This window comes from Abrus precatorius, unplaced genomic scaffold (genome assembly GCF_003935025.1).
Source record: "Abrus precatorius isolate BTA unplaced genomic scaffold, Abrus_2018 Scaffold7, whole genome shotgun sequence".
In the NCBI taxonomy this organism is placed as follows: domain Eukaryota; kingdom Viridiplantae; phylum Streptophyta; class Magnoliopsida; order Fabales; family Fabaceae; genus Abrus; species Abrus precatorius.
In genome coordinates, this window is record NW_020874417.1 from 27992620 (window position 1) to 28007943 (window position 15324).

At 24.6% G+C, this 15324-nt stretch overlaps 1 protein-coding gene across 1 annotated transcript; it reads left to right on the forward strand.

Annotated features, from left to right (window-relative positions):
* The first annotated feature begins 8369 nt into the window (after positions 1–8369).
* LOC113873297 (uncharacterized protein At4g14450, chloroplastic-like) lies at positions 8370–9096 on the forward strand. Its single transcript, XM_027511357.1, has one exon. The coding sequence runs from the start codon at positions 8423–8425 to the stop codon at positions 8702–8704; it is 282 nt and encodes a 93-aa protein (XP_027367158.1). The 5' UTR covers positions 8370–8422; the 3' UTR covers positions 8705–9096.
* The last annotated feature ends 6228 nt before the right edge of the window (positions 9097–15324 follow it).

Genomic DNA, 15324 nt, shown 5'->3' on the forward strand with positions numbered 1-15324 from the left:
AGTGAGTCAAAGTAAAATTGTTTTAGAATATTAAAAATAATATAAAAAATTAGAAATCCTAACACATTCAAATAATATATAAATTGAACAAATAAGCTAGTATGTCAATGATTTATATTTAAAGAAATGTTTAGATACAAATTCTAAACACATATATCTTAATATTTTTTTATAAAAAATCAATTAATTAAATATTTTCAAATTTATATCTTAAGATATATAGTGCATTTGGTTTGAAGGGGATTTCAAGGATGCTCTCCAACTTATTTTGAAAGTTCGTTCCAAGACACATTATTTATTTTCTTTAATTTCTGATATTAGATTGCTGTTAAAGACAATTTAGTTTTGTTAAATTTAACTTTGCTTATAGAGAAGTCAATCAATGTGCTGATTAGTTGACAAAATTTGAAACTTAAAATTGTAATCCTTGTATTTAGTTAGATTAACCTCCCTCCCTTTTATTGCCTTTTCTTTGTTTGGATGCTTCTAGCACCTGGGTTGCTAGACCTTAGTTCTGTTTTCTTGGGCTTTTAGCCCCTTCGTTTAGCAAAAAGAAAAATATATATACACACATATATATATATATATACATAAAATAAATTAACAAAAGAAAAAATATTTGTTTATATATGAATTAGTCGAATGAAAAATATAAATCCATCATCACTAGTGGTTCTGTGCAATACGAGGTAACACGTGAGCATTAGGAGTTGGAGAAAATTTAAAAACTGATTTATAAGTACTTAAATTTTCTTTTAATAAAATATTTATATTTTGGGCCTTTGCTTTGTTCATCATAAAAAATAAATTATTTATATTAAATATTATTATTATAAATCATTAAAATAAAATAACTTAATTTAAAATGAATAAATAATTAAGTAGTATACAACAGAGTTAACACGTTTAAATTATTAGATATATTTTAAAAAAATTTAATAGTTCTCTTTATTTAATAATATCATTTTTCATATTTTTTTTATTTAATTTTCTGTAAAAATTTATAAATTACTCTTTGGACTTTCAAAATTTATTGTTTTATATTTTTATAGAATTGTATTAATAGTCATTTTTTTTATCTTTTTCACATTAATCTTATATGCATTTTATATCTAGGTAGTAATTTTAAGAATTATAATTTTCACATACAAATTCACTTATGCAATTTCAATTTAAAATAAAAAAACTTTTAAATATATAGAATGTTGAATGTCATTTTATATCTTTAAAATTTTCTGCTAATATTTATATATGTAATTTATGATTTTTAGAATTAAAATTTTTACGTCAACTCTCGCAGTCTCAATTTATCAAGAAAATTAACTCTTTATATTAATAGATTGTTTAATGTCATTTTAAATCTTCTCTATACCTTTTGTGCATACTAGTTGCATCTACTTAATATATACAAAATTTGCTTAAGTCATTTTAACCTTACTTTAAGCAAAAGTTATAGAAACAAAAATTGCTCACTGGATAAATATTATTTAAGCGGTAATGAATTCTAGGCAGAAATATTATTGTATACAAACCTATTTTTATTTGATATTTTGCCTTAAATATACTTTTCAGATTTTTAACTTTAAATTTCAAACAACTACTAAATTTATCAAACTATATGTTAGAAACCAAAAAAAAAAAAAAAAAGTTTGAACTAACTTTAGAAACAAAAATAAAAAAAATATTAAAAAAGGTGAGTTTTTGAGAATAGAATTTAGTTTTATATAAATGAAAAATAAATTTATCATTGAAATTGTTATAATTATATTTTTAAAATATATTTACTATTAAAAATCTCTTTATTCATAGGTTTTATGTTGAAAAAGGGAGGATAAGAAAAGAGAGAAGTCAATCATCACTCGAATTGAGAAGTTAACTAAATATAAAGAAAATGGTTATGATATTTTTTTAAATCTCTCGTAACTTTATTTTTTGGAATTATCTTATTTCAAGAGATTTTAGTAACTCATACATTAAGGTTTATCATTTATATTTATATTGTTTAGATTAAATATTTAGTATGATCTAGAGTTAGAATAGCAAGAAAATAAAAAAAAAATATTTCAAAAAGTGTTAGCTTTTAGAGTGATTTTTTTTAAAAAAATATAAAAATAGAAATAAAAAATTTAAAAATAATAATTTTAAAGAGAAAAAATATTTAATTTTTGTAGCTTTTGAAAAAAATAAAAATATATGAATAAAAAATATAAAAAAGTAATAATGTCGCTTACATGTTAAACCTTAATTATTTTTCTATTTCAATATTAAACATCTAAACAAATGAAGAGTTTAACCCTTCTTTCCCTTCTTTTTTCTTCCCTTCTAAGCTCTTTAAATTCTTTATTTCCCTCCCTTTCCTTTGACCTCCTAAATAAAAGGACCTACTTTTAAATATATAATATTTTAATATCCTTAATTTTAAAAAATTATTAAAAATTAAAATAAAATATTATAAATTTTAAAACTTATTATAATAAATCATCTTACTAATTTATTTATAAGTTATATATAGAGATGTAAATAGGTTAAGATAGACTAAACTTTGCATAAATAGTCTAAACCTATTTAATATTTTTTAAGTATAAGTCTAATTTATTATTTATTACAAGCTTTTTATTAAACTTAACTTGACATTTTTAAAAATTTATTTTGATCTATTAGTCTTTTTGATGACCTAAATTTGTATTGAGACATTCAATATATTATTAAGCTTCTTTGTAAATATGTTATTAAATTGTCTAAATAAGTATGTCTTTATAAAGGCCATAAAATTTATATCAAATAAACTATAAAAAAATAGTTCAACATTTCAAATATTTGTAATAAAATTACATATTTCTATTTCATCAAAATATGTTCAAATAATTTATGTTTTATATCTCTTCCTTTTGATGACTACATTCTTACTCTCTTATGTGTTAGATTGCAATTGACTTGAATTTAATGATTATTTAAATTTAATAATAATTAATAATTCACATGTGTAAGTGCAATTAGAATAAATAAAGTTATTTTATTATTCTTAATTAGAAAAGTCATTTTGTAATATAAATAAGTATACAAAAAGATGATGGATGAGATAAACAAATAATAGATGTAATCGATATAGCACAAATGCAATTAAGAACTCTCTCTTTCTTAAAAGGTACGTAGTAAAAATATTATTTAACTCCAAAAAAAAAATTAAAATTTATAAGACATATCAAATAAAAATAATAGTAATGCAAAAGATTTCAACAAACAAGTTTGTCTCTCATAAGATATGTAGCAAAGTCATTATTCAAGTCTAAATGATTAAGATTTATAATTTAAATTTTATTAATTTTAAAATTTAATTTATTTAATATAGTATTATATTACAATTTTGAAATAAAATTATTTAATATATTATTATAAATTTTTAAAATTTTAAATAGACCAATCTAATAATTTTTTTAAACTTTGATCTATTTAATTAATTTAATTTTTTTTAAAAATTAAATTAAGTTTATTATTTAAACAAGTCAAGTTATACTTTAAAAAAATCAGCTATAAGCACTGTTGCTAAAAAATAGTTTATCTATTTACATGTCTAGTTATATAATACCTTAACTATAACCAAATAAAACTGTAAAATTACATTTAAACAATTATATCTAAATTTTGTCGTTCCGAATTATGGTTGATGATATGACAACGTTACCTACACATTCACCGTGGGATTCAAAGAGATTCGTGGCGATCGGATTCATAGTTAGGTTTGCGATTAAATCCTGACAGGGAATGTGACAATGACACCACGCAACCGCCTTAAAAGAGCGGTGATTTTACTGAGTGTTAGTTTACTAGGTAATTTAATAATAAGGATTTATTATTGAAGTTTCTAATTTTATAAAAAATTATTTTAATTTTTAATTTTACAGAATGACATTCATTTTAATTATTTTTTATATAAAATGACATAAAATTTAAAGTAAAATAATCAAGATTTATAATTTGATAAATTAAAATTTGTATTTACTAAATAAAAAATAGTTATAGAATTTATCACTTTCTTAATATCAATGTTTAGAATTAATTTTAAATAATTATCAATAAATTTTCTAAAAAACAATTATTATATTAAAAACATCAAAAGCAAATTTTTAAGACTTTCAAAAATTAATCATAATCAATCATAAAAATAGATATTAATAAAATTAATTATCTATATAATGATAGTTTATAATCTATCTAACAATTGAGTTAGATACGTCAAATTCAAATTTAAATTTAATTATTATGCAATTGCATATGGAGTTAATTCATCTAAAATATAAATATTTAACATTGTTGAATAAAGAAAGAAAACGTATTCAAAATATTATTTTATAACAATAATTACAGATAATTGCTATACGAGGCTCAGGTTTAGGTTGGCACAATTTTTTTATGGGATTCTAGGAAGGAAAACGAGGATGAGGAACGATGTTTTTTACACTATACGGGGTATATATGTCATTATAGCTTTAACCTATCATCAAGGGATAGGTGGATTCTTTGCGGTGATTTTAAATCCTATTCCTTTAATATATGTTATTGATATAATATATTTTATTTTAAATAAAAAATTTTAAAAATTAAATAGTGAGATTGAGAGAATTAATGGTATCCAATTTTTTTTTACACATGAAAGCATCTGAATCCGATTCCCACACCCTATTTATTAAGATTGAGTGACATGGTTGGGCAAGCTTGTCATATTGCATCTAATTCATTTACTTCTCAAACATATTTTTCTCATATTAATGCCTTTTTAAATAATTGTTTTCAAATCTATTACAAGTATTCATGAATAAGAAAATAATGTATCACATGTTCTCATATCTTAAATTAGGAATTTTATGATATTTTTATGCTGGAGTCTTCCATTTTATGAGTTATTAAGAAAAATAAGATGTTAGCAATATTATTTTTAGTATATTCTTAATTATTGTTAAAATTTATTAATAAAATTTAAAATTTTATAAGTCTCATTCTTAATTTAATATTTTTACTCCTAAATTAATTATATTTTGTACTTTTATAATTCAATAAATTTTTACAAATAATTAATATTATATTTAAAAAATATGTTAAATAGTATATTTTTAACACTCTCCTAAACAAAATTATGATAAACTAATCAAGTAGTAGCTCACTCATAATTAAGCTCTATAAATAAGTTAAGGAGAATATTCAAGATAAACGAGTCATTCTAAGTTCATTTGTAAATACATCTACTAGAAACCTCTTCATTAATAGAAGAAAAAAAATTATTGATAGTTAAAAAATCTATAATTTCAGTCATTTATACTGTGTTATGTGTTAAAAATTTACAATTTACAAAAAAAAAAAAATATACATATCACAATTTGAGTGATTTTAACTACATAATTTTAAATCATAAAAGAAAATTCATTAACAAATTTAGAGATGAGTAATTAAAATGGCAATAAATAGTAAATATGAGTTAAATAATATAAACTATTTCATAATATTTATAATTATAAACTCCTATATATTATTAATTATAAATTTTGATGCTTATTTTTAAATAAAATATTTAAATATAATTATTTTTATTAAATTTTATAATTTTTAGACTTAAATATGTTTTAACTATATCTAAATAGAACTTATTTTAAATTATTATCTATTATTTTTTTATTTTAATAGCTAGCTATTTTTTTTTTTAATTTTGTACCTGATTAAATTGAATCTTAATTTTTTTAAAATAAAATACTGATATAAATTTGTGACTAGAAAATTTAAGAGTAAAGTATAAGAGTGAGATGAAGTGACGTGACAAACGGTAAACTATGTTACTATTTAACTTACTTAAGTTATCTTTAAAAAAAATTTAGTTAAACATTAAAATTAAAAAAGTTAATAAGTAATTTAAAATAAATCTTAATTAAAAGTAGTTAAAATAAAGTCTAATTTTTATATTAAATAATTTTATATTTTTATTCATAATTGTTTTATTTTTCCTCGTACATTACAAATTTTGCTATTATGTAATATGTTTTGGTTTAAATAATTTATTTTCTTTTTTTTTAATGTCATTCTCTTTAATTATTGAGTGCTTAAATATGTTGACAAAAATCTCTTTTAACTAATAATATTATTTCACGTTCTTAACCAATAATCTTAAATTTAACTTTTTAAAAATACGACTATATATACTTTTGTATATACATCACGTTACTTCTTCTATTGCAAGCATTTTTTTAATTAAATAATATCATTTAAATTTATTTTATCTCTACCAACAAATAGTTAGTTAAAACGGTACCTATTTAATACCCCTCAAACAAGGTAAGCAAGAACTAGCCTCACAATTATTCTTGTAATACTAATATATGCGACCAATTACCCAGATATTTTAAAGTTTACATTTACACAAAATAATTTGAAAACAAGTTTGATTATTTGGTTATTTAGTTATGATAATCAAATCAGCTGTGGTTCATTTTGAGATATAAAATAATGACAGATTAGTGTAAGAGTGCTAGATTAGGCAAGTAATTAGTTTAAATGGTTTGAAATAATTTATACAAAGAATTGGGAGAAGAGAGAGTGGTTTGGTTTGTAGTGGTGATGTGATGTGACGTGGAGAGTGGGGGACCCATCAAGTAGGATTATTATTTGATGATAATAGAAAAACGTCAAAACAAAACAAACAAAGGATGCATTATCATATATTTCTCTATCTATCTTCCCCTCAAGCCCTGTCTTGTCTTAGATTACAATATCACCACACTCTCACTACTATTACTTCTCTATCATTCATTCAACCTTTGACTCTGAATTCTCATCCCCTTTTCCTGCCTTTCTTTCTCTTCCAAATACAATTAATTAAGTTGCCTACTGCCGCAACCACTCGGCTTCGCTTTGCCTTTCCATCTCTCTTTTCTTCTATTAATTCAATTTAGAAGTTAATAAATAATATTTTAAATTACAATATATTCATTTATGTGATTTTAAAAGTACCTTAATACATTTTTAATAAAAAATATTGTTTTATTATTAAGTCATTAATATTATTAGTTTTTAATATTTTTGGTCTTGTTTTTTACAAGTTAAAAGCCATGTTTTTGGCAAAAATTACACCATAATTTTATGATTCCAAACACAAGACTAAACATGTCTTATTGGGTTGCAGTAAGTGTTAGAGTTTTTTAATCACATGATAGGATCAATAATATAAAGACACAAAATTATATCATATTTCATATATAGTTTTTATAAGAGATCAAGTAAAAAAATTGTGTGCATAACATGACCAATTGATCCATTTTTGTTCTTGAGGAAGAGTTAAAAAAATTAGAGTAATTACTCTTTATCTGACAAGAGAATGAGTGTGTACGTTACATACTTCTATAAAATATGTAATACTTTTTTTTTCTTCAAATGCTATAGTCTAAAACGTCATTATTTATTATAACAGATTCTAATTTATATAAGATGTTCACTAATGTTTTAAAGATATTTGTTAAAAAAAACTGTAAGTAATTTTTTTATTAACAAATATAACAATATGCTTTTTTTTACAATTTTTAATGCATTGTTTATTAAAAAATTATTTTTTAACCAGTAGTTTTAAAATATAAACTAAGAAAATCCTTTAAATATTTATCATTACAATGATATTTTGTTAATAGAATATATTATATCACGCCGAAATAAAGATATTTTAATAAAATAAATGCCAATCAATATTATGTTAAACCTTTTTATTAATTATTTAACTCAGTATAACTTATCGTTAATATTTATCAATTAATCAAAATCCTAAAAATTTAAAGATATACTATATAATTTAAAAAGATGTTCTTTTTACACTCATTAATTTATACGTCAAAATCTTTGAAGGCATCACTCATTTTATTTCAAATTAGTTAGTTTATATGAAAATTTAACCCTAACGTCAATCGTTTAATCTTAGTAAAACGTAACCGCATGCATGAAATAATTTTTATTCACTAATATTTTTCTTATTTTACTCAACAAAAATATTAAATAATAAAGATAAAATAAGCAAACAACTAATATTCCTTTAAATATATAAACTAGTAAAATATAAACAAATAATAAAAATTTAACAATTATATTAAATAATTTATATACTTTAAATTTCTTAAATAGGAACGAGAAGAACACATTAGGAAAACAGAAAACCTTTATAGAAAGAGAATAATGAGACATGGAGCTTAGAAGGGGAGTACCAGCTAAGCCGAGCTGTATAACAGGTAGGTCGAGCCGACTTCGATGACCCTTTCAGCTTCCGAACGTGCGGTGTGCTGTGAACCTCACGCTCCCCATTCCCTTCCTTTATATATCTTACTATAAAATTAGCCACCATTTCCCTCAATTCATCATAATCATCACTCTTCTCCTATCGCCGGGAATTTATTTTCCGATGTCTGATCCACAAAGAAACGATAACCGCCACCAGCCAAGCCGCTTGCAGAGGAGAGCCCCCTCCTCCTTGCAGATTAACCGCGCCGTTCACTGGAACGTCGCCATCCCCCTCCTCTCGCCGTTGGCCTCGTCTCCGCCGCCGCTCGACCTAAAACCGCCGCAAGAGACGCCGCAGCGCGAACCGGAGAAGGTGACCGTGTCCTTCAAGAAGTGGCAGCACCCCGCCGCTCCGTTCTGTTACGAGCCGGCTCAGATGGTGCCGCCCTTTGTTCCTGTCTAGATATATACCTATAATAATAAGCAATGAAAACAAAGAAGATCCAGAGTTTGATAGGATATGATCTAATGGCGCATGATTAGTCAGAATGAAGATCTAACGGCCTGTGTTACGCTTTTTCTTTTTTTTTTGGTTGGGGAAAGGCTTTATCTTTTTTCGCATACGGGGAATATGATATGATGAATATATCAACGTATTCCCGTGTATGTTTCTTTTTTCCTTTTATTGTTTTAGCATTTCCCCCTTTTTTCCCCCTTATTCTGGGCCTTAAATTAAACTATTTCACACAAATATGTCTTTTTTTTTCTTTTTAATTTTCGGCCTTTGGACAATCTGTTTCTGTTTATTGGATTGTACATATAATTTCGATTCCGAGTTAACAAGCATATAGTTCTTATTAATTTTGTATGGATTTCTGCGTGGGTGCAACAATTTGAGGTACCCTAAACAATCCTCAACTCCCTATTCCCTTGTCTCTGCGGAGTCCCAAGTTGATCTAGTAATTGTGAAAAAAAAATCTCCATTTTCCCTTCTTTTGACTTGAAAGTGAGGCCAATCAAATGTAAAGAATAATGGATACTAAAAAATTAAGCTTAACTTCACGTTTAAAAATTAACTGATAAGATGAAAATTATTCAAATGTTTTTTAGATATGGCAACAATTGAAGAATCTGGATGGATATTAAAGGCTGCAGATCGAGAGTAACTTGAAAATGTTTTTGATTTCCTTAACAATGGGAAGGGAGGGACACATTTGATCGGGAACAGCTGAGCAGCAAAGCATATTTACGTGATGTTCTTTGTGCAAACAGCACATGTGGTGTATGATACAGTAAATATCAAATCCACATGGAGAGAAGTAGGGATGGTAGTGGGTAAAGTACCCAATTGGCACCCACAAAATTTACTTATAATGGGTAGGATATTTACCCGCTATACGGGTATGGGTATGGGTGTGGGTAAAAACCCGCAAATTTTAATGGGGATGGGTGCAGGTATGGGTATCTAAGTACCTACCCCACTCCATACCCGCATATATATATATATATGCTTGAACTTTATTTTACAATTATGCATTGAATTTTTGTATTATTATATTACTTATGTGAAGTTATATAAAATTAATATAAAAATATATTTAATAATAAAGTAAACCAAAAAAATTATTTTGGTTTATATTTTTAATAAAAAAAATTTATTTACTATTTTATATCATTTAATTAGGCTAACACAATTTAATTATTATATAGTTAATATAAGATTGACTTTTTTTAAAATATTATTAATATATGACACACAAAATATTTTTTACACAAATATTTTTGTTAATAAAATCATATTGATGTTTAAATCATAAAGTGAATGATAAATAATAAATATATTATAAATATTTTATAAATTTTACAATTACTTACTATTACTGTAAACTTATTATTTATTAATAATATTTAAAATTTATTTTTATATTTTAATTTAAAATAATATTTTTCTATATAACATATGTATTACAAGCACAACTATAATTTATTAAATCTAAATAATATTATTCTTACTATTTATTCACATTCAAAGAAGTTTTTGAAAAGATATAAATATAAAAAAAAATTGTTAATTTTTTTAAGATAAAAAAGTATAATTTTTTTAATATACACGTATATTTCTTTATTATAAAATTTTATTGTAACTATTTATCTTTTATTCAAATTCTTTTTTTTAAATTTATATACATTATAAATATTTAATTCACTAAAATAATTTTTTAAAAATTTATATTTTTGATAAAATACTTTCGTATAGTATATGAGTTAAAAAATACTAATATTAATATATATATATATATATATATTAATTATATTATATTATTTTAATTAAATCTATTATTTTTCTTACAATTTCAAATTCAAAAGTTAAAAAAAATATTTTATGTATCAACTTTCTGTTATTAGTATTGAACTTCTCTACTTTAACTCTATTCTCATTCTCAATGTTTGTCTCACTAAAACTTAATAACTATGAAATGTTATTCATTGGGTCACAAGAGGTTACTAAGTGATCCCACACAAAGAAATAACCATTGTATAGATCTATTTCGTTGTCGTTTTGACATTACCAACAATCAAATCTCACACAAGATAGAATTATCACTGACAAATAACTTGTGTGTTTAGTTTTTGCTTATTGTTTCTAAGAATTTTAGTTTAGAAAATTATTATATTAAGATACATTTAACATTTATGATCTTTGAATATTTAGTTTTTATCTATATTTGTACCTTGTTCGACAACTACATATTGAATTTTTGTATTATTATGTTACTTATGTGAAGTTATATAAACATATTTTTCTTTATAAATATTTTTTTCTCAAATAAGCGCGGGTCATGGGTACAAGACGGGTATGCGAGTACCCAGAGGGTACGAGTATGGGGATTAATGTTCATATCCATGCAGGTATGGGGCTGAGTATGGGTATTTTTTTAAAACGCGGGTATGGGGATGGGTACCGTAGTACCCTACCCATACCCTACCCATAGAGAGAAGAGGATCACAGGACACAAAATATGGTAATGCTACCCACATAATTCTTGCTCCTATCATCACAACTAAGCATGATTTTACATACTGACCATTTTTATTATTTTAATATGAATTATTGTATTTTCAAAGATGGGAGGATATATTTCTCTTTAGTTCATAATAGATTTTTTATTATCGGTGATAAGCATTTTATTGGATTAAAAAGAATTTATAAAGCAATAATAAAAGTAAATATAATAGAATTGGTAAAGTGTTGAAAAAAAATTTGAAAAAACGTAAGAATATGCTTACGTTGATGCTTCTTATCACTACTTTTTCTAGAGGAGTTATAGTTTTTAATATTATTAAACCTACAAAACGGAAATTAAAAGATAGGCTTTTATTTTTTTTTAATTATGTGTAATTTTGGTTTTTCAAATTTTTCTATAATTAAATCTTTTTCTTTTAAAATTTCGTAAATTTGATCCAATCAATAGTTTCTTACCTAAGACTTCAAAATTATTGTTTTTTACTTAGAGTACTTATGAATAAATGGATAACTTGATTAACACCAATCAAAATATATAATTTAATAAAAAGTATATATCAAACTTTTTAATTCATATCCTAACATCACATCTTATAATAATCCTTTAAATTTTATCAAGTTCTAACCAAAATTTCTTGCTTCTAAATTTTAAAAATTATTTTATTTTTCAATTCCATACTAGCTTCCTAAGAAATTTGATAAAATAAATAAATTTGAGGGTTTTATGTAAAGAAAATGAACATAGAAACTAAATTTGTATAATTTTAAAATAAAAAATCAAATTAAATTTAAGAAAAATAAGAGATCAAAATTGCACATAATTAAAAGTAGAGAAAGTAAAAGTGTCATTAAATCTAAAAGTTAATAAATTTAGGAATCCAGAGCTGAGGGAAGATGAGATGCGAATCTTCTATAAAATGCTATACTTCAATTTGCAAGAAAAATAGAAAATATTGGTTGAAATATCGTTCTGCAGAAAAAAAAACAATTCATGATTTAAGAAATAAATGAAGTATATGTAATTTATTATCTTTTTCAATATAATAAATCCCAGATAGCAAATCAAATTCAACTTTGCATTTGTTTAAGAATACACACTATTCAAGTCTTGGAAGTAATTTCCATCGCTCTCTCTACCTAATTAAGATTCTGTGACAAGAATAGCAATTGGAACAATGAAGAGGAAAAGGAGGAAGTTAGAGATCATGAAAAGTTACTGCAACTGTTAATGAAACTCTTCAAGTTTCCGTTCAGTCAAAGACAAAGACCCGGCGCCGACATAAGTCACAGGCATGCGAAAATTAATCCCATTTGTGTGGCCAAACTCAGATGCTAAAAAGAAACTGAACAAGCAAGGCAATGGGAAAAAGTGATACCGCAAATATAGAAATGCTTGTTGCTGATACGCAAAGCAATATTCCATGCCTTTCCTTTTCTCTTTTGTCCTCTTCTATGTCCACGCTGCATCCAAACAATAGTGCTTTTTAATTTTTTGCCCATTTTTCATTTCATGCATTATCCTATCTCTGTCAGGTAACCACTTTGGTGAGTAATTTAGAACATATAGAGTCGTGACCACTTGTATAATTCATTAACACACCCTTCATCAGATATAAGATCCATAAAGTTTGTAAAACTCGATATGTGGCTTAGCATTCAAGCTCTTATGTCATAAAAAGATAATATTATTATAACTTTCGTATATGTATGAATTCTTGGAGGGAGAATTGTTCTTCTTCCGGGGATACACGTCCCACCATTAAATACATATATGCTTTCATAAAGTATATGCGGGTCCCTATGTTAGCCAAAGCAGATAGTGCATTTCGGAAGTAAAAAAAACTTGGAAACATGAACGAATTTGTGGGTGTAAGCTAGAAAAAAGGCTTTATAAACTATAATTTCCTTTTGTATGTACTTTTTGTTGTTGATTCCTGGCACGTTACTTTCATGGCACTCAAAGGATTCATGTTTGCACTGTTCCGAGGAAAAAGGTGCTATTATGCGCGTGCATGTGGGTGAAACACCTTCAGGCTGGAGATCCACATAAAAGCTGGGGCCAGATAGCGAACAATACTGCATAAAAACCAAGTTGATTAAGATTAAGATTCATATTTAGAAATATTAACAAATTAAGGGTCAAATATTCGGTGTTGGAAAGTTAAAAGAATATTAGTATATTCTACACACTACATTTAAAATTATTGTCACATTTAGACTAATAATTAGCCAATCAATTTGGCATTCAAAAAGCTTGATCAGGTAGGTTTTTTCTGTCACAGTGGATGTGACTGCGTCCTAGTCCTACCATGTGTGCTAACTTTTAGTACATCTTATAGGGACAAATGAACTGTTATTTAGCCAATTAACTTAAATGCCTGTTTTGGGGCCAAATTTGTTTTGCGAATGGACACAACGCAAGCATGATCAGACGCTGTAGCTTTTCTGAGCATGACCCAACCTTAATGGGTCAATGACCTGTGCTAGAAAGGAGCAAAGCGTATTGTTGACAAACATGACGATATTACAGACAATATATTTGTTAAGATTTTTTTTATAAACTTTAGCTATTAAATAAATTTTTTTAATATATCAAGTAGATTTTGTTTGATATTTTTATATTAAGCATTAAGAGAATTGTATATTAAGATAATGCTAATATATGAAAATATAACGGAAGTTACTCGAACAAGGGGCAAAAATATTGGGAGAGAAAGTAATAAATTTATCCCAAGATCTCTTGCCATGACAAGAATAGTTAATCCTTCAACAAAAGTTCAAAATATCATTCCGAATCATCACGTGAAAACAAGTTGATTCTTGGACTGAACAAGAAACTTGATCCAACAAGTGATTTAGCATAAGAAAGTTTCAATTATAGTTAAATAATTTTTATTATCAATATTGTTGTAATTAAGAAAATTTAAGATAAAGAGTGATTTTTTAAAAGTAATTTAAGGTTTAAAGTTGAGACATTCACGATTTGATAGGAAAAAGAATTTAGAATATTTCGTATAATAATTGAACAATCATTTTTTTAATTAATTTTTAAGAGTAAATTAGACTCAATTTATTTCAAATATAATTTTAATATTGAGGTATTTATAGATATTCAGTTTTATCAAAATTTATATACATGGAAAGGTATGTTAAAATGTTTTATATCAGGTGAAGCTCAAAAAAACTAAAAGTTATTTAAATCTTTATAATGATACCAAAGTCTAATCCTTGTAGGCAATGCAAATATGAAAATCAAGCCACTTTTTAACCCCTCCTCCCTCTCTCTCTCTCTCTTTCTCAAAAAATTCATTCTAAAATGTTATAGGAATAGAGATTACATTATAATTTTCATAATATTTTATGTAAAAAAAAAAACCAGCTATCCAATTCAATAAATTAAAACACATTAAGATTTAAAATATTATCAATCCAACCAACAAATTTAAAACAAAAAATATCATCAAAATATAATTTTCACTATTTAAATGTAACAAAATAACATTCAAATATTATTGTTTACCATGCAACAAACTAAACAATCACTAGAAATATCTTTATTAATTTTTTTCGTCCTTAAAAATGCTTTATATATTCAAATACTATGGTCTCTCTTTGTTCATCATCATCGTCCTTATCCTCGTTATCATAATTTAAATCAAATATAAAATCAATCACATTCATAGAGATAGGACATGCACATTGAAAAACGCTTGAAAGTAAATGAGAAATATGTAAACAAATATAAAATAATATTTTTGGTCGAGAAGTAATTTATTAGTTGAATTGTTATTCTTCGAATTCCATTGCAGCCCACAAAATTAGTTTATTTGAGTGGGCTCTTTTCAAAAGTGACATACCCAAAGCCCAAAACCATTGCGAATTTAACCTGCAAGCAGCTAGTTTATTATTGGGTTAATTTCCCCATCTCTTTTTTTTACGCCACAATAATTTTTTTATGTTTTTTTTTTACTAAAATATCAATAATAATAATTTAAATGATTAACAATAAAAAAAATATTATTTGAAATTAAATAAATTTTAAATTTTTTATTTTATTT